This window comes from Sciurus vulgaris (genome assembly GCF_902686455.1).
Source record: "Sciurus vulgaris genome assembly, chromosome: 19".
Classification (NCBI taxonomy): Eukaryota; Metazoa; Chordata; class Mammalia; order Rodentia; family Sciuridae; genus Sciurus; species Sciurus vulgaris.
The window spans coordinates 3,812,184-3,833,470 of NC_136480.1; the positions used below are offsets into that span (position 1 = coordinate 3,812,184).

The 21,287-nt window shown below is 37.8% G+C and overlaps 2 protein-coding genes across 3 annotated transcripts in view; both read right to left on the bottom strand.

The window, feature by feature from the left end:
* LOC306650352 (uncharacterized protein C3orf22) overlaps positions 1–21,287 on the bottom strand; it is a 275,416-nt gene that overhangs the window by 161,818 nt on the left and 92,311 nt on the right. The gene's annotated exons all lie outside the window — the stretch shown is intronic.
* LOC306650476 (vomeronasal type-1 receptor 90-like) lies at positions 15,917–16,864 on the bottom strand (the record flags this gene model as incomplete). Its single annotated transcript, XM_079122487.1, has 1 exon — positions 15,917–16,864. The coding sequence occupies one exon, from the start codon at positions 16,862–16,864 to the stop codon at positions 15,917–15,919; it is 948 nt and encodes a 315-aa protein (XP_078978613.1).

The following is a 21,287-nucleotide window of genomic DNA, read 5'->3' on the forward strand; positions in this document are numbered from 1 at the left end:
GGATCACTCAGGTTCCCCACAGAGAGGAGTCTAGCTCAGACTCTGCCTGAGCTTCAAGTATGTTCTATCTGCCTGTTGTTACCTCATCCAAGCCTCCAGATCTGCCCCTGTTCTTCCATTATTTTAAATGTTCACTTTCATGTGGAACAGAGCTTGAATCCAGAAATTTTCAGAATGGAAATCATGGAGGTACATGAGTATTATCATCAGGAAACAAGGTGATCCACGTGAGAATGGAGTGGAAAATGAGGACATTGTATTGAGAGGAACTTCAGAGCCACAGGAGGTATGGGACACTCTCACCCCAGAATTCAAGGCATCACAACATGTGGAATGGGTATGAGATCATTTCAACTTCAGATCAAATGAGAAGTTGTGTTGTATAAATGATTGGCCCAAACTTTCTTTGTCAAGGGAACTTGGAGGAAATTTTGAGCTCCACTCTCCCCAGATGGCTATTATCCAGAACAGAATCCAATCAAGGGGGCAGATGAAATGTTCCACTGGGGACTCCACAGTCCTGTGCTCACCAGTGGGATTTGTCACCTTACTAGAGACACTAAAATTACGGGCTGTAGAGAGATGAGCTCACAGCACCCTTTCCGTAAAACTTGCATGTTATACTCAGGCTCACCAAGTGTCCTCATCCAAGCAGGTAAGTGTCTCTCAGTTCCACAGATGTAATGAGGGACTGTGTGGGGCTTCTAGGATGGAAGGGGGCAAACTGGGGACTTTTGGTTATGTTTTTCATGGCTTGAGAAGAGACATCCAGCTCTAACCACTCTACTCAGCCCAGACAACAGTGCTCTTTAAAATGCCATGTGGGAAGTTTTCCAAAATTATGCCATCCACTAAATTAGAGACAGAAAATTAGTCAGTATTTTCCATGGGAAATGTCAATTATTTCATATTTCTGTTTAATTTTCATCAGACAACTATAGCAGTATTCAAGTTATGTATGCTTTCTATGCTATCTCATGTTTCCCTGCCCCTTTTTATTAAAGATACTGTGTTGCTTCCCTTGTCTTCTTGAAAAAAACAGAACTATTATTAATATTGAGGAATCAAAAAATAATTTGACATACTCCAGAAGCTAATAAGGGTAACCTCACATTGCTGCATCTATTTTAGATTCTCATAAAATCTTTCTTGTCCTACTTATAACAAATTGAAATTCATGCTTCCAGTCCATTGCATGTGCACTGCCAATCCAAACTTCAAGGGAGAAGGCAGTGATCCTGATAAAATCTTCACATAAAATATCATAAATGTAACTGAATCTGACAGTGGATACTTTATCCTTATTCCAAAAGACCCTGAAATATAATTTGCAATAGCTCAGTGGGAAGAGTATTTAACTCCATTAATCTTTTATCTGTTTTCTTATTCATTTGAAGATTTTCCTTCACAATTCCATAATAATGAATGTTTCTGAAAAGCATTTTGTTAGGAAGAATTCTTGGAGAAGTTGGAACTCACCTGTTCAGGTCTGTGTGCACAAGTGATATTTTTTTAAGTACATCTTCTCATGCACATGCATTTACAGAAAAACCACATAAAACTATCTCATTTTCTTCTTTCCAAAGCAATTTGGACTTGACTGCTGTCATTATCCAGTTGATCATGGAAACAGATCCTGATGAAGGTAGGTTTGGGTTTCCCATTAATGAAAGTTTAGTGCATGGATAAAGCTGCTTTGGAGATTCCTGTTGATGTTAGAAAAGTCATCTTTCTTCTCATGTTTCTGAATACAGGCTTTAAACTATTGTTAAGTGTCTTACTGCCAGTGTGAACCCTGAGCTGCACTTAGATTTCCAATTTACAGAACAAATAGATTATTTTCAGGCAGATTTGTCAGGAATACTTGCCATTTGTTTGCTGATACCTTCTGCAGGTTTTTCTCCTCCATATTCCTGGAGCTTGTATATTTCCCGAGGCTCTGCACAGAGCATGGTACTGGTTGGAGATGGCTGCGTCCTCCCAGATGTGCAAGCTGCTTGTCCTTAGTGTTCTTCATTGTTTCCCACCTAGAACTTTGCCATAAAATAAGAGCTTGCTGCCAGAACTCATTGTCCATTCTACCTTAGCAGACAGAAGGCCATGTAAGCAGTAGTGAGGTTTAACTGTGGGCCATGAGAAAACAAAGTATGCTCCTTTGTTGTTGTTGTTATTATCATTATTTTAGTACCCAAGAATTGAATCCGGAGGTGCTTATACACTGAACCCCATCTTCACCCTTTCTATGTTGTATTTAGAGACAGGTTCTTCCTACATTACTTAGAGACCTGCTAAGTTGTGGAGGCTGGCCTTAAACTTGAGATCCTGCTGCCTCATCCTCCCAAATCAGTGGGATTTCCCTAGTATTGATTTTTCACATCTATATGCTCCTGAACTACTTCAACCTTAAGACTTTGTTTTTCAGATGATATTATGGTTCAATATATGAAAACACAAATTAAATCTTAATTATTATATATATGAGTAAATACATACATTGTCCAGGAAAATATTCTGCCAGTAAGTTAATACAAAATTTTCTAGAATGTAGGGTGGGGTCACAGTTAAGTTGTACAGAACATACCTAGAATATATGGGGCCCTGGACTTGACCCTCCACATTGTAAGGGAACAGGATCCAGTATCAAATTTATACATGGACATCTTGAGTCTGGAGGAATACCAGTGCTTTCTGAAAGGAGGGAAGAAAACCTGGCATCTTAGGAGATTCATACTTCAAGGTTAGATTGGGTACTTATCCTTTAGTTAACCCTTTAAAATGGAGTGAACCTGAAATTATTTTAATTATAATTCTGTTTACCAAAGTGATTTCACATATTTAACTAAAAAAATCCAAGTGTATTCCTGCTGTATTTAGTAACTGAAATTGGCTCACAAAGGACAAATTCTGACCTGATTAAAAAATATTTTAGAAATATAACTGTATAGGTGGATTCAAATAGTCCCTCAGTTCCATTATTTTTCTCTGAACAGGAATTGCCAACAGATCCTAATATTCTGGTATATGTTAACCTCTGTAAAATAGGGATAGAGTTGACCAGATGCTAACAGAACTCTATGAACTCTACCAAATTACATCAATAAGGATCTGCACAATTTTGAAAAATACAACAATTCCATAGTGACTATTCTTCGTAGGAAGACTTCCATGTTTGGCACACATGCTTCATCTCCTGTTTAAAACCACTGTGTCTCCAGCACATACATAATGAGACTCCTGACTATGTAGATGAGATGAACCCAGAGCTCAGGTCATGGGCTTCTCAAGGTTGCAAGCTTATCCTTTACATGGAAGATCATATAGGTATAGGTACATTCAAGCCATCTGACATCAGAGATTGCAATTCTGAGCATTTTCTCTGTGAATACATTAACAAAAGTACATGTGTTCATGAACAAAACAGAATAAAGGTAACAAAAATCTAATGTAAATAAGCATTGTCTAAGACATTGATTCTCTTTGTTTGGAGGATTTTATTTCCAATGAAATCCCAATGATTTTAATTAACCAAAAAGTACACAGTCCTTACTATATTTCTGGAATGCAATCAAGATAATGGTCTGCACAAAAACAAGAAATCACTCTTGCAGTAAGACCTCACCATGAAAAATGCAAGGTCATAACAGGGAAAAATTTCTATACAATGTGGTGATTTTTCATTTATGGCAGAAAATTTTGTACTTTTTATCAAGTATAATCCCGCCATGATTGGGAAATGATGGAAATCAGTGAGAGAGGGATGGCTTTCATAGGGTGCCAGGGAACCTTGAGCATTGGAGTGGGAAAGGGGCATTGGGACAGGTCCACAAGGTTTCCTCATGGACTACTATTGACTGAGTTGGATGAAACAATATTTATGATAATGGATTTCCTTACTTTTCTTCTGAAATATGTATTTCATTATTCCTTTCCCTCAAAGATGGAAAAATACAAAAAACTACATGACATTTTTAACATAAAAAATGCCTTTTACTCTGAAGTTGGAATTGGGATCTTGGCCAACACCATCCTTTTTCTGTTCCGTCTCATCAAGTTTCTCTTTGACAGAAGGCTCAAGAACACTGACTTGATCACTGGTCTCTTGGCCCTAACCCACCTGCTGATGCTGCTCACCATGGGGTTCATAGCTACAGACACTTTTTCATCTCAGCAGGGGCTTTGGGATGACATCACATGTAAATCACTGATCTACTTGTACAGGTTTTTGAGGGGCTTCTCCATGTGTGCCACCTGCCTGCTGAGTGTCCTCCAGGCCATCACCCTCAGCCCCAGAAGTTCCTGTTTGGCAAAGATCAAACATAAATCCCCACCTGAAAGCTTAAGTTCCCTTGTTTTCCTGTGGGCTTTTTTATATGTCCTTTAGTGCTCACTTCTCAATATCTGTGGTTGAAAACTCCAATGTGACCTCACACAGCCTGATATTTCTCAGTGAGTCCTGCACTATATTACCCATGAGTTACTTGCTGAGGCATGTATTTTCCATACTGGGTGTGCTTCGGGATGTCTCACTTTTAGGGCTCATGGTGCTCTCGAGTGGGTACATGGTGACCCTCTTGTGCAGGCATAGGAGGAATTGCCAGCGCCTTCACAGCACCAGCCTGTCTCCAAAAGCCTCCCCAGAACAGAGGGCCACCGGGACCATCCTGCTGCTCATGGGCTTCTTTGTGCTCATGTACTGTTTGGACTGCATTGTCTCCTCCTCTAGAACTCTGTGGAACAATGACCCTGTTTGTCGTTCTATCCAGATGATGGTGTGCAATGCCTATGCCACAATCGGTCCCTTGGTTTTCATCTGTACTGATAAACAAAGTGTTGACTTTTTGAAATGCTTGTGGGGGAGGAGAGTAAATGTTCAATCTTTGCAAGATGGATAAATTATCTGAATTCACCACTGCACAGCTTTGATGCAATTAATCATGGAGTGTTGCATATGCTCTTTTGTTGAATGAGTAGATGAAGTGGGGTATTTTATATGAATACTTTGAAAACTGTAAATGAGAACTACATCCAAGATTATTATCCAAATGGCTCCAAGATAAACTAAGAACTTTATAGTTCTGATTGATGATTCAAAAGGAGCCCTGAAAGGCAATTATCACTTACATTATGGGTATTAGTTCATATGTGAGAGACGGGAGCAATGCCTAATAAATCAATAGTCTCAGTAACTTGTGTTATGCCTAATAGAATGTAAATATCTCATAATACATTGGTCAAGTGTACTTTTATGAATATAACAAAAAAAATTGGATAGAGGGACACAAGTTATCATTTGAAAAATATTGCTCATGGAAACAATCTAATATCCACAAACATATGAATGTGTAAACATTTCATCAGGATATACCACTCAGCATTAAATAGGAAGGAGATTCTGATGCAAAGATAAGCACAGATTAATCTTCAAGTTATAATGCCAAGTGAACCATCATTTACAATGGAATCAACATTGTATAAATCTATACCTAAAGGGTGGAACTTGGGGCAGTATGAATTATAAAGACAATATAGCATATTCCAGCAGTTAAGAAAGGAATGCATTTGGGAATTCTTGTTTGATGGATACAGAGATCAATTAGGAAGCAGAAAAGGTGGGGGAGAGAGTGGAGGTTATGCATGTACCCAAATTTGAATGTCCTTAATTCCACTGATCTGTTCTCTTAAACATGGTTAAATAGTCAATTTTATCTTTTCTTATTTAACCATAATAAAATGTTTCAATAACCTTGTAGTCAATGGTGAGAAAAACATTCCCTGAAATTACAAAGAAAAGAGAAAGTTTTCTCAAAGTGCCAAAATAAAATTTTGCAATCATTTGAAAATTTTTCTGGAAAACTGTGCCAAACCACCCATGCACAGTGACTTAATCCTAGCAGCTGGGGAGGCGGAGGCAGGGGAATCATTTCTGAAAGTCAGCTTCAGCATCTTAGTGAGGCTGTACGCAACTTAGCAAAACCCTGTCTCTAAATAAACCTTGAAAAGGGCTGGGGTGGGAATTAGAGGTTAAGAGTTCATCAATGGCCTTGCAAAAAAGGGAAATCGCTTACCACTACATTCTCAGGTCAAAGACTACTAACCAAAAGGATAAGGTCCCACAGCAGCCCCATGAATGCCCCAAACACTTGAAGTCTTTGCTGCTGCAAAACCTGCAGGCACCCAAGTCCTGAGAAGTTTAGGGAGCTGCTAGGGAATCTGCAACACTGCACTAACACAGAACAGAAGCCCAGCCATTGAAGCCCTCCCTCCACCCACAATGATGCTAAGTGCATAAAGGAGGGCAAATGGAAGGTCCGGGGAAATGAGAATAGGTATGTTGTGTTATGTGCACATAGAATGTGGCATCAACAATCCCTCTATTATACATAATTATGATGCACCAATAAAAAAGTGATGGATTCATCACCACCAGATGAGTTTCAGAAGAAAGGCTTGAAACTCCTAAGTCTAGAAGAAAGGGATGATACTAATCACCATGGAAACAGGAAATCAGGTCTTTGATGCATTAGGAGTTGCCTTTTCTATTTCCTTTCCTTTACAGGGGGAGACAGAGATCAGGGTCAGTTTTCAATTTTCATTATGTGGACATCCTGTTTACAAATCACCAGTCATTGACGAGACTGTCCTCTCAACTATGGATTTCTAGCAGTCTTTTTGTGAATATATTGGCTATAGATTATAGATACACAGATTTATTTCCATTATCTCCACTGTGATTTAAGGTATTAAATCCCATATAAAAATATGCAAACAGATATAAAAAATATATATATATACAAATGTAAGTATATGAATATATACATTAAGAATGGGGTATGGCATAAAACACATATGCACATATATATTTTGTATACATATACATATATATTTTGTATATATTTAATATACACATGCATAAATATATGTGTACATATATTTATACACACATATATACATATATATTTACATGTATATATGCGTAAGTTTGTGAGTGTGCTTATGCCAATAACATGTTGCTGTTGAACTAAATGCAGACCTGAAAATAGGAATCTAATAGAATGAAAGAGGAAAAACCTTTCAGGACATTTCAATAGTAAACTTACTAATATTCAAGATCACACCCACGGACATGGGAAACAATAGCCAAAAGAATGCAGGGGGTGAGATCCAACTCCAAAGCTTCTACACAACAAAGGACACAATCTACAGTGTGAAGTGACAACCTACAGAATGGAAGAAGATATTGGGGAAAATTCATTTGGTAAAGGATTAATGTCCTAATGATAATGACCACATAAACAACAACAAAAAGTCATTCAACTGAAAAGTAGGTGAATGATAGAAACACTGAACAAGTATAATTTAAGTGTTCAATATTTGTAGTCATCAAGGAAATGAAATCAATATTATAATGATTTGTAATCTTGTTCTATTGGCTCAGTTATTATGCAAAAGGAACTATTAAATGCTGGTGAAGATGTGGAGGATAAAAGGAGCTCTCAGAGTGAGTGGGAATATAAGTCAGTTCAATCATTAAGAAGAGTCGTATGCAAGGATTTAAAAAAAATTAAGTAGATCTCCTAAATGATCCAACAATCTCATTTCTGGATATATTCCAAAGGAATGAGATCATACATGCATGCTGATGTTTATTGTAGCAGTATTCAAAATAGCTGTGATTTAATAAGTCCAGGTACCAATCAACAAATGAATGCATGAGATTCAAACACACTGGAATTTTATCCACCATAAATAAGAATGAATTGCTGTTATGTGAAGAAAAATGAAAGGAAATGCAGGACCTTGTTAAGTAAAATACACCAGACACAGGAAGACAGGTACTACCTGTCCTCTCTCCTAGGTAGATGACAAAGAGTCAAAAGTCAACCTGAATGTGACACTGCAATTAATAGAGTTGAGAAAGAGTGGGGGGTGGATTAACAGAGACTAGATTTGATCAGTGAATTCTGCACACACCATGGAAATGTCACACTGAACCCCATCAATATGTATGATTAATACATGTTAATAAAATAATTTGAAAGCACATGAAATTGAATAACTCATTGGTACAGTATTACACAATTGAGTAAAGAATCAAACCTCATCACTATAGAAAACCAACAACCAGAAGAATATGTAAAAGAGAAAAAAAAGGAACCAAGGGTATACAAGAATGGACAAGGGATCTAAAACCAGAAAACAATTAAATGGAAACATAAGTTCTTACATGTATCAATAATAACCTGGAATGTAAATTTCTTAATAAAAGGACATAGACTATAATGATATTATAGTGGACTCTTATCTGTATGTACATACGTTCCTAATACAAATTCTGAGTTATGTGTGAATATTTTGTATTTTCTTTTTATTATAAATGCCTTGATGATAACACACACACACAAGGAAAAGTGCAAAAACCAAATATACAGCTCTATGAATGACATAGGCCTGACACAGAAGGACAAGTACCATGTGTCCTCTCTCCTATGGAGATGTTAAAGGAAAAAGTAAAAATTCAAATTGAATATGGAATAGAAATGTATAGAGATTGAGAAAAGTTTGCTGAAACCCCAGAAGCACAGTGCCTGTGTCCCTTTGCATCCCAATAACATTCCCACTGCTCCATGAGGTCGTGGCTGGAGGCCCTGGACCCATATTTCTAACAATGGTAGTGCCCAACATTGGGTTCCGTACATCATCTAAGAGGCAGAGGGGACCGCATCCACATGGACCCGCTACCTTTCTGCAGCAGTCTCAGTGTGGAGGATGAAACCAGATTCCCGAGCCAAATCAGAACCAAATCAAAAGCAGATCTGCAGAACAAGGAAAGCATCCAAGTGAGCAAGGACCCAGGTAACTCCAGGTAACTCCATGCACAGATCAAGGTAGGAAAAATGTATTCTCCAGAATGAAGCACTTCCTGGGTGGTCAGGACATCCTGGAGATGTGAGTGTGACAGACATGAGTGCAAGAAATCTCCAAAAAGGGGGTTTGAGCCTCTAAATAAAACAACAACAACAAAAACTGATCTAGAGAAAGAGGATGCCAGCAGGGAAATAGAAACCCAAATTCCCACAGAAAGCCCTCTGGGATTTTGTTAAAATATTGGAAACATAGTCCTGGGATAAAAGGGAAAAGAAAAAGTACTTTTGATCTGGAATCATTGAGCATGCAGGGAGTAATCTCCAGGAAAAATTCAAGACCTATGGACAGGAAGGAAAATGGGAAGCCAGGCCCTCCCCATGTCTGAGTCAGACCATAAGAACCTGTGACTGGATCCACTTCATTTTCTAAAGGGTTAAATCTGATACTTTTAATTTTTTTGCCTTCTATCTGTAGGCATTTAATACCTGGTAAAAAGTTACAAAATCTTTGTTTCCAGTCCATTCTATGTATATTTGGCACATCTGTGTATTGTATGGTGTGCCTACGTATGTAGTTGTGTTTATGTCATACATGCTACCAAAATTAGCATGTAAATATAAATGAGTGCTTAGAAATTTTAAAGCAGAGAATGGATTCAAACGCCTTTCAGTTCATGTGACTTTAAGTGGTTAAATATTTATGAGTAAAGATGTCTTTAAGATTACTAACCCACACGTTTTCTTGGCCACTTGTCAATCAAGAGATCATTGATTTCTATAAAACATTTAAAGTACAATGTTCTCTGCCTTTAAGGACTTTTCCTTGGCAGGAATTACTGACTTAAATTGTCAACTAGACTTATATGATACCTAGTTTTTCATGGGTAACCTAGGTTAAAAATATGTAAATGTGTTTGAACGTAAATGTGATTGATCTTCATAAATGTGTTTTCATAAGTTGTTGGTAAATGTGAAAACACAGTAAGATTGCTTTATTTCTGGGGCTCTGCTGAAAACAAGGTTACTAAGAATTAAAATCTAAAAAATATAATCTTAATTGTGAAAGTACAATAGTTCCAGTTGTGCTTTAAGTACTGTAAAACAAAGCAATACAACTTATTAAAAATGAGAAATTTGTATAAATTTAGATTTTTTAATGATTGTTTCTGAATGGAAATTTAAGAAAGGGTCTCACACTTGAAAAGAAATACAAGAAAGAACAACTATGAAAATATACTTTAGTATGGAAAAGTAGAAAGTATGGTAAAGTAATATTCTTATGCTGAATTCCAACATGAAAAAGAGGACAAAATAAGGACATTCTACAAAATATGTTATAGACAATCTAAAAATGACAATCTAAGAAAGTTGCCAAAGGATTGTGCAAAGTAAATCTAAAAAAGTTCATATATGGGATTAGTTAACTTAATCAGCAGAGAATTATGCAAGTTTCTTGTTCCTAACCTGTAATGTACTAATTCTCTATGTTTAGAAACAATGGTACCCTAAAATGATGATCTGCATTTCACCATCAAGATAATTTCCTGTGTCTGCTAAATTTTTAATATAAAATTTTAAACCTTATTTTAAACTTGGTGTTAAACTTCAAAGATATTACTAAACTTAGTTTATAAGGACATCAGTGACCCTAACCATTACTGATATCTCTGTATATGAGATGAATTACACAACTCTTTTAAAATGTAATGCTCAGGAGAACATTTTACCGAGTTGGTGTTCTTCAAGCTAATTTTTTTTTAACAATAGCCTACTTCAGAATTATAGAGAAAATATATAATTCATTATTGGTTATTATTATTATAAGAACTAATCAAATTGCTTTTTATTTATGTCATTTAATTTTTTAGCTGGATAAAAGTAGTCTGCTATCATATATGTATATATTTTGATATATATTTGATAAATATGATTTTGCATTAACTCTTTAAACTGAATTGGAAATTTAAATGCATTTTTAGAATAAGTAGTGTCTGATTTGTTGAAGTTTAGAGCTCTCCTTTTCTAAAATAAATATTTGTTACATTTTAATCATCTGTTCTATGTAGTTATAAATGAGAGCAGAATGCATCTTGATTCATTGGACACAAATGGAGTACAATTTTCATTTCATTTGTGGTCATACACAATGTAGTGTCACACTATTCCTGTAATCATACATATTTATAGGGTCATGAGATTTGTCTCATTCCATCTTCTTTACTTCCCCCCAACCCACCTCTCCCCTCCTTTCCTCTACACAATTCAACTTTCATCCACTCTTCCCTTACAGCCCCCCTCATTATGTGTCAGCATTCACTTATCAGAGAAAACATTCGGTCTTTGACTTTTGGATTGATTTAATTCACTTAGCATGAAATTCTCCAACTCCATCCATTTACCAGCAAATACCATAATTTTATTCTTCTTTATGGCTGAGTAATAAACCATTGTGCATATTTACCACAGTCTCTTTATCCATTCATCTATTGAAGGGCAACTAGGTTGGTTCCACAATATAGCTATTGTGAATTGAGCTGCTGTAAACATTGGCATGGCTGCATCAATGTAGGATGCTGATTTTATTTCCTTTGGGTATAAACCAAGGAGTGGGCAGCTGGGTTAAATGATGGGTTTATTCCAAGTTTTCTGAGGAATCTTCATACTGCTTTCCAAACTGCTTGTACCAGTCCACAGCTCCACCAACAATGTATGAGGGGACTTTTCCCTACATTCTCACAAACACTTATTTCTTGTATTCTTGATAATTGCAATTCTGACTGGAGTAAAATGAAACCTTATATGTGTTTTGATTTGCATTTTTCTGATTTCAAGAGATAGTGAACATTTTTTCATATGTTTGTTAATTGATTGTACTTCTTTGAAGTGTCTGTTTAGTCCCCTGGCCCATTTATTGATTGGGTTATTGGTTTTCTTGTTGTTAAGTTTTTTTAGTCCTTTATATATCCTGGAGATTACTGTGGATGTCTCTTAGTCTATCTGTTTCAGGCATGATTCAGATGTAATGTTATATTATGTTTACAGATCTTCAGATAGATTCAGGAAATAAAATGGAAGAATAGTGTAATGTGATATTTAAGTAAAAGGCTTTAGAAATAAAGCTCATTACCTAAATTTGCCATGGTCTCACCTTACCTGAGTTAAGGTTCTCTCTCAGACTACTCCATGTTAGGATGGCTACAAAGAAGACCACAATTAAGCACACTTGAACTTATGTTCAAACGATAGAATTTTTTTGTTCTAAAATTTACTGTGATCTCAAAATAAACAGGTATATTATGCATAACTAATCGAAAGACTGGGATAAAAATATATTTCTTAGTTCATTGTTGTTAGAAAAACTGAATATGGTTTTGCCCTTTTATGTTTCCTTTTCCATTTTCCTTGTAAAACTTTGAAACTGTTTCCTGTTGGTATTTGGAAGAAGCACTGCTTCTAAAAGAACAACCTGAGTTAATTTGAGACAATAATGCATCACCTATAGGACACAGATATAAAGGTGACTTCCAGTACTATTAGTGACCCCAGTTACATTGAAGGATTCACTGTAAAATTACAGTCATTGTAGTTAAAACCAGTGCTTTTCTTCACCACTGGTGAAACTGACCTGCTGGATGTTTGAAAGCTAAACCTGCAGACCACAGGTGAAGAAGTAAAAGGGCTGAGGAAAAAGCAGCCAATAGTTGGTCATTGCCCTCTAAGGTCAGCCAGCAACCAGGGAACAATGGTACCCCAAATGTCCATGCAACTCCAGTGAGTCACCCGACTCCCTGGTCAGAGGGACTGATGACCCTAGGAAAGAGGAAGACAAAGAGTGCACATTCTGAAAAGAGGAGAGCCATTGGAAAGGAAATGACTCTCGTGCTTCCCTGGGAAGCCACATGTGGTCAGCAAAACCCTAACCCATCCTGCCAGGTGGCACAACAGGTAGAGAAATCTCTAAAGAACCAAGGGCTTCTCCAAGGTTCCCAAGATTGATCCCTGACAAAACTCAGCTGATGCTAAGAGTAGAGAGGAAAAAGTTCAGTTGTGAGCAACTTGGTCTTAGACAACTAACAGGAGGATACAACAAAAACACAGCCATTCACTGACTTTTAAAAGATAATACTTCTTTTATTGTTACATGAGATGTACCTTTGTGTCAGTCCTTCTAAAAGTAAGTGACAATGGGAGGGCATAAGAGTAGGGTTTTTACACAGGAGTGCCTGATATATATCACAAAAATTTCTGTCTGAATGACAAGTCTCTTTTGTGTTAATCTGAGACCTTCAAATCTTCCTAATGCTGTGCAAAGGACAACTTCATCTCTTTTTACCTTGTTTGCTGTTATGATTATTATGAGCTGCTGCTCAGACTCCTCCTCTGGAGTTTGTAATTCATCACTTGCAGTCTGGTTATTTGGTTTAAATAAACACCTATAAAGAAGACAAGTTTCAAAGCAGGAAAAGACCTTACTGAGTGCTCCTTTTTCCTGGGATGAGTATCCAAACTGCTAAAAAGGGAGAAATCTTTACCATGAGTGAATTTCAAATCAAAATATTAATATATCTAAGATGCCTGGCAATTCCAAAGGGTACATGAAGAAAAGTGAAAATAAGACCAAAAGTTAGCAAGAGAAACAGGGGGAGTTGGGTGAAATACAAACTCTGGTATATGGTTTTTAGAATACAGCATGTAGGCTTAAATGGGTTACAAGATCCAATCATAGGCATTTTGAGCTTTCCAACCTGTATCCAATCATGAACATTTTAACAATAGCTTTTGCCTTTGCCCTCACCAATCTCAAAATTACTTGATCACATTGATTATTAGCTTGGGTTCCTCCTGTTAGAGCAAAGGCAATGCTGTGATGGAACAAAAACATGTGGATGTTCTGGCCAAGAGCACACAAGAATGGCATGCAGATCTCCTTGCCAGGTTTGTTCAGCAGCACAGCCTTCTGCAGAAGTGAGGTTTGCCTTTCCCAGTTATTTCTGAGCACGTTTGGTTCCCGTGGTAACAGGAAGACTGTTTTGTGGCTCTTTTCTTTAATGATTTTAAGTTGTCCCTTTGTTGAAAGACTGTCCATGTCACACAAGGTACAGATGCTGACATTTACACTCACATCACTCACACATAGTGATAGCTTCTCCCACATCCTGATGAGGTCACAACTGTGGAGTTGAGGTGAGGAAGAACTGCTTGAGGGACAGGAAATGCTGTAGCCTCAGCACTGATTTGAATCTTCCATAATATTTGAGCTGATCACAGCACTGTGCAGCTGTGGTTCCAGTTACTCGGACAGCTTAAGCAGTAGGCTCAATTGAGTTCAGGGTTCAAGAACAGTCTCTGCAACAGAGTGAGATTCCATCTCAAAAATGAAAAAGCAGTATTTGAATATTTTCTGGTGCACAGTATTTATAACTGACATTGAGGGAGGCAAAAAAAGCACCAAATGCCTTCATTCATCCTCTGGCTAGGGTAGACATTTCAGGAATTGGAAGAATTAGGAGTCTCCTGTGTCTGTGGGATCAACATCCTTGCGAGTTTTCCACAGCACCCTTAGGAGTTGGTATGTCCACATGCTACTGCATAAGGAAGGAGATGGCTTTGGCTTTCCTCCAGAAGTTGACCAGTTCTGCCACTGAACAACTTTCACATTGACCTTGTAGGCTTCAATCCAGCAGCCTGACTTGTTTAGTTATGGCCATGAAACTATAGGTCAAAACATATCCACCTGCCATCCAGCTATGTTTATGAGCTGGAAGGATGCAGGACTGGGGTTGGGATTTTGTTCTGTGGTTGTCTGCACCATTGCTGTGACTCTCAGGTGCCACTTTAGAACGAATATCCTTGTTGTAGCAGCAATACTGATCATTGGCTAAGTGCTGGAAGCCCAGGCCTTGCAGCATGACTGTCAGTGGTCAATTTCAGAATTTCCTCTCATATTTTATCAGCAATTCATTTACTTAATTTATCTGGGACTTAGGTTTCTGCACTATAAAGAGGAGATCATGATACCACAATTCTCAGAGCATTACTGTGGTCATTAAGAGTTAATATATACACATGCTCTGCCTGCACACAGATAGTAACTCTGATCTTTTTTTTTTTTTCAATGTGGATTGCTTTATAAATTTGACTTTCATCCTTGTGCAGGGGCCATAAGAGACTCCTCTGCACCCTGCCACTGTCAGTATACATGCTGCCAAATGAACACTATTGTTAGCTCTAACCTATGTCAGCCATGAAACAGATTTTGTCTCTGTTCTACAACTGAGGCTGAAAGAGTAAGAACACTGGTTTGAGGCCACAAGGCCAACAGAAGGAGAACCTGGGTATGAATTAGGTCTGTGTGTTTCCAAGACACCTGAGCTCTCTCCTGTGCTGACTCCTGTTTAGCTGCTGCTATTTTTCCTACCCTCATTATTATTCAAATGAAAATAAAATAATATTAAAAAAATAATACATGAAAATGAAATTTAAAGAAATTCTTGGATATTACAAGGTACAATTATGATTGGAAAAGCTTCTGGAGTTAAATGGAGGAAATTTCACTATCCTTACTGACAGTGGTTGCTCTAATCAAAGAAATGAATCATAATACTAATTGTATCAGGCACATAAGAGAGTTGTATTTATGCAAATTTTTTTCTCTTGCTATGACAAAATACTTCTTCCAGAATGCATTTTTAAGCCAAGGGACAACTTAGGGACACTGAAAGATATCTCATTTGGTCATGCACCATAACAAAACAGTCCATCAGTTATTTAGCTTTATTTTTTCTACTAGGGATTGAACCCAGGGAAATTAAACTACTGAGAACATTCTCAGCCCTTTTTATATTGAATTTAGAGACAGGGTTTTACTAAGTAGCTAAAGGCCTCACTAAGTTGCTGAGGCTAACCTCAAATTTGCGATTCTGTCTCAGCCTTCAGAGGCACTGGGATTACAGGTGTGTTCCACTGTACTGGGGTAGATTTAGCAACTTTATAAAGAATAATTGTTCAGATTACAACTCCTTCATGCTCACTTGGAAATTACAAAGGAGGGTTTACCCAGCACTACATAAACATTTCCTCTCCTTCCCCAATGTGGATTGGAAGAACTTGTTTATCCGCTTTTCAGTGCTGATTAGCATCAAAGCACTGACGGTGGCATAGCCATTGCCCACCAGCATCTGGACCCCAACACGAGCTGGATCATTCTTCAACATCTTTCCAGAGGAGGCTGAGAAAATGCAGTCCACAAAGTACATGACCACGAAGAAGCCCATGAGCAGCAGGATGGACCTGGTGGCCCTCAGCTCTGGGGATGCCCTTGGAGACAGGCTGGTGCTGTGAAGATGCTGGCACTGCCTCTTATGCCTGCACAAGAGGGTCACCATGTACACACTGAAGAGGGCCATGAGCCCTATAAAGAAAACATCCCGGAGTATTCCTATCAGGGTAAAGAAGGTGTTGAAGTAGTGACTTGTGGAGGAAACCCTGCAGGATTCAAAGAAAAACAGTAAAGCTGATGTGTCATTGCTGGGTCCTTCAATGCAGACTAAAACACGAACATTAATGAACATGTTGAACACCCAGAGAATGAGAAAGCAACACAGACTGTTCTGTGGAGATGTCTGTTTGAATTTTGCCAGAAAGGAGCTTCTGGGGCTGAGGGTGATGGCCTGAAGGACACTCAGCATGCAGGTGGTGCTAACAGACAGGCTTCTCATCAACCTGTACAAGTAGATAACTGCCTTACATGTGATGTCATTCCAAAAGTCCTCAACCCCCAAAATGTCCGTATCCAGGAAGGTCCTGATTAATAGCATCAGCATATGAATTAGGGCCAAGTGAGCGATGGTCAGATCAGTGGGTTTGGGCCTGCGCTGCAGAAGGAATGTGACTTTGTGGAAGAGAAGCAGGAAGACATTGGCTGCAATCCCAATGACAATTTGGGAGGAAAAGACATTTCTCAGAGCAATAAAAATGTAAGCTGGATTGCTTTCTGTCATTTTTTTTTCTGGTGAAAAGAAGTATAGAGTCAATGTCTGAGGATAACATGAAGATAAGCTCTCTGCATCACAATTATTACAAGCTTCAATATTCCCAACCACCAAGAATTTCCACATCAAAATATGTGGGTACCCTGTAGTGCACCCTTTCCAATCTCTTATAATACTCACATTCAGCATCTTTTTTTAACATTATGCCTTGTTTTCCTTGGGAGGGCAACAGTTAAATTGTATTTGTATGTGCAGAAACCTTATAAAACCTGAGCATGGTAGAATTTTAAGTGAATTCAAATGAGGCAGATTGCAGGAATGTCCAAATAGAACTCCCAAGGAGAGGGTGTCAATGGGGCAGGCTTATTCAGGTCTACACATTCAGCATTCTCCACTGTGGACTGTTCATCACCAGACTGCAGGCAAAATATTGATATATATGGACTCTGACGTTAGATGCTTGCATTCATTTACTTACTTTTTGGTTGTGGGAATTGAACCCAGGTTTGCTCAACCACTGAGTCTTGTCCACAACTCTGTTTATGTATTTTACTTAGAAACAGGGTCTCATTGAGTTGTGTAGGGCCTTGCTAAGTTTCTGAGTCTGCCTTTGAACATGTGATACTCCTGTATCAGTTTCACAAGCTACTGGGATTACAGGTGTGAGCCACTGCATTGCATACAACTTAAATATTTTGTGGGGCATATTTTTAGTGTTTTAAATAGGAGTCAGAAATGCATCCTGGCCCTGAGACAGGCATTTCTATAAGACAGCAACTTTCATATCTTAAGTAAGGAATGGTATTTCTACAGAGCAGACAGAAGAAAAATTATACTAAACTATTTGGTGATGACATCTTCATGTAATATTTCCCTATAGCATGAAGGTATTAATTTTATTTCAGTTTTAATTTGAGGTGTATACCTATGATGTACATATTTTAAATGAGACTTGTAGCATATTTGCACAATTATATCATCTGATAAACAAGTGGGTAAGGCTATCAGATATTTTCCTAGTTACCTAAAATTTATCAGTATAATCAGTTACTAATTGTGAACAAAAATGACAAAGAGTGAAGTATTTCAAGCTTAGTAAAATAATTGCTTTGAAAATGTTGGGAAAGTGCCATGATGTAAAGTGGAAAGTAAGAGTCACACTAAAAGATTTAATTTCTTGCAAATGATTAATTTAGTGAAAACAATTATGTAAATACACTTTCAGCAAAAAGAGATCTGCTCCCTTGGTGTGCCCAAGAGAAATAGAAATAAATGCTAATAAATGGTCCAGTGGGCTCCACATTTTAGAAACCACAGACACTGATTTATAGCACAGCACTACGTGGTTTCTGTCTTCTATGTGACTTTAATTAGAATATGCCTATTTCTGTATGCCTATTTCAAGTGAGATGTAGATATACAGTGCTGTTTTGATAAAATTTCTTTAAGACAAAATAAACTGGATATAGAATATTTCACAACACCCTTTAAAATGATATAAAATGAAATAACTGATTCCCTTCTACACTGTTACTTCTGTGAAATACAGGTTTTTCTTGAATTCAGTTGAATTCAGTATAAAAAATAAACCACAGAAGACCAAACCTCAGGAGGACATGTCTCTCTGCATCATTGTGGACTGTGGACTGAGGGCACAACATTGCTTAATGGCCTGCACTCTTGTCTGTGTGATCACGGGAGGGAAGGTTTGAGCTGGAAGGTGCCACAGACTTCCAAACACAAGAATGGACATAATTTCATGGGAGCAGTATCTGAAAACCAGTAGAATACTACATTTTTTTCCTATAGGAGAAATGTCCTAGTTATAGCTGGAAAACCTGTTCTCCTTTTCTCACTGTCCTGATCAAAAAATGTGGCAGAGTCAGATGCCCTCAGGAGTCTCACACATGCGCTAACTTCCCTGGAGATGGCAGGAAAGGAAACAGCTGGGTGTCTGCAACTGTGCAGATCACACACATGCATATTAGTGAGACGTAGAGTCCACTTCCATACATTTTACATGTAGTTGTATTATAAAGAAAGTTATGTATTTACTTTTGTTCTAATTTATCAGTTTTATTATAAAACATCCTGAAAGTGTAGACATTTCATAGATGTGAGTTAAAAGGAATCCTCTTACCCTGTCCTTTCCCAGCTGTGACTCACCCCATTCACACCTGCCAAGCACAACTCAGTCCAGGTGGTGGAGAAGGCCAGTCCAACATGAGGATGATCCATGACCCCCTCCTCAAACAGCTGTTTGGAGAGAGGATGCTGAAATAGCACCTGGGTGCCCTAAGGTGCCAAACCTCACTTATATCATGACTTAAGCAAGCCATCCTCAGACTGGAGGCTCTGAATATGACAAAAATTACACAAAAAATAATAATGTGAAAAATAAGTTCAGAAATAGGTCACATTCAGGAAGGTCATAATGGGGAGGAAAAAGGAAAGTCTAAGTGGGCAGATTAGAAGATAAAATGTAAGTGGAGAAAAAAGTTTGAATGGAAGTCTGTTTATTAAAATAAAATCATCAATAGGCTCCCTTAGTGTGGACAGTGTGAGGTCCCTTCAAGAGCAAGGTAACTTGGCACAGACTCCCTTTCCTGCCCTGACCAAGGAAGCCTTCACTTAAATATTTTGCATCCTGCCATCGTCCAAATCACAGACAACCCTGAAATATATTCTATCATCCAATGGGTCAGATGCTAGTGAACAATACCAAAGGTGCTGCAACTGAACCAGTGGCAAGGACAACAGTAGACACTGAGGATGGCTCAGCAGACCCTGATACCACCTTGGGCTACTATGGCTTATGTTACCATGGCCAGTGTCTGGAGAGACACAACCTGGAGGGAGGGATCATGACATATCTTTTCTCAGGTGCAACATGGACACAGTCACATATATGGTGTAAATATTGTGATTTCTGTCCTTATTTAGTGATGTGCATTAGATACATGAAAGGGTGTATTTAGTTTGTTATTATACCTGACAAATTCACCATCACTTCTCCATTAACTTTCTCTTTATCCATGACATATTGGAGAGATTACACAATTGATCCTTTGAAGCCAGGAAGGGGTGACTGTCATCACATGGTTGTCTCCTAAGCAACAGCAGCCCCTGGTCAGTGCTCCAGCTTGAATCCTCCTCACAGACAGAACTTGCTCAAGACTTGACACCATTGGTTTAATTTGTGAGATCAAAACTGAGACAAAATACATCTGTATAAAAAATGCTGGTTGATATTTTATCAGAATATGAGGTTAAGCTCTAAGACAATTATTTGAACAAATGATATAATTTATTTCTGATAAATTAAAAAGTATTTTGGCATATATAATGATTTATCAGTATCTGAGGCATGGAGAGAAATGCGAAAATAATATTTTGAATTGATTTATGGAGACAAGAGTTGGAAAACCAAGTATGTTTAATAAAATTAAACATTAGATCTTGTCTCTTCCTTGGTTAATATGTATATGAATTAATAATGCTGAAGTAAAAAAAAACAGACAATATATTACTATGTATGTTCAGAAATAATATAGCAAAAAATTAAACTCTTGGTAGTCTGAGAAAGAGATGGAAACCAAAAATGATTTACTGAAAATAATAATTTCTTATGAAAAAAAATCTACAAATTTCACAGTCACCAAATTAAAGTGCTAAAACTATTAAAAAGAAAATTTCCCTTTGCATTATAAACACTCCTCTGAGCTATTGAGTATATCAATACTGGATATATAATTTAGGGCTACCAAAGAACCTAACAAATCATTTGGCTCTTCTGATTATTCATCACAATCACAGAAGCCTCCTCACACACTGATGCTGCATCTGAGGAATAGAAAGGTACTTACTTGGCAGGGTCATAGGGAGTCAGGGGACCAGAGCAGATCCTGCACAGTTTTAAGAAATGGATGCCTGTAACTCACCTCTCTGTAGGCCTTTAATTTTAGCATCTGTAAGAGGGTGACAAGATCCCAGTGGAGGATACAGAACTGTGGTTTCCCCAGTGGAACCTGTCACCTGTCTCTTACTGTTACTTTAGTCTCTGCTGGATAATAGCAACCTGGGGAGAGTCGATCTCAAAACTTTCCTCTCAACTCCCTGGACACATCTGTGTGAGGGATCTGAAGGCTCCCAATCACATAGACTACATGATGCTCCCTTTTTATTAATCATGTTCAAATTAGTACAAAACAATTCCATATGCTGTAAAGCTTCTACTCTGAGTGAGTTCTTCTTGACACCTCCCATGTGTTCCCAGTGGCTCTGAGTGTCCTCTCTCTAAAATGGGAGACTATTGTCCCTAGTCAACTCTCACAACGACCGTGTGGTTTAAGTTACTATGTCTTCCAGTATTTCCAAGCTCAGTTTCAGGCTTGCACTTCTGTTTCAGGTTAAGAAATACATTAAAATATCC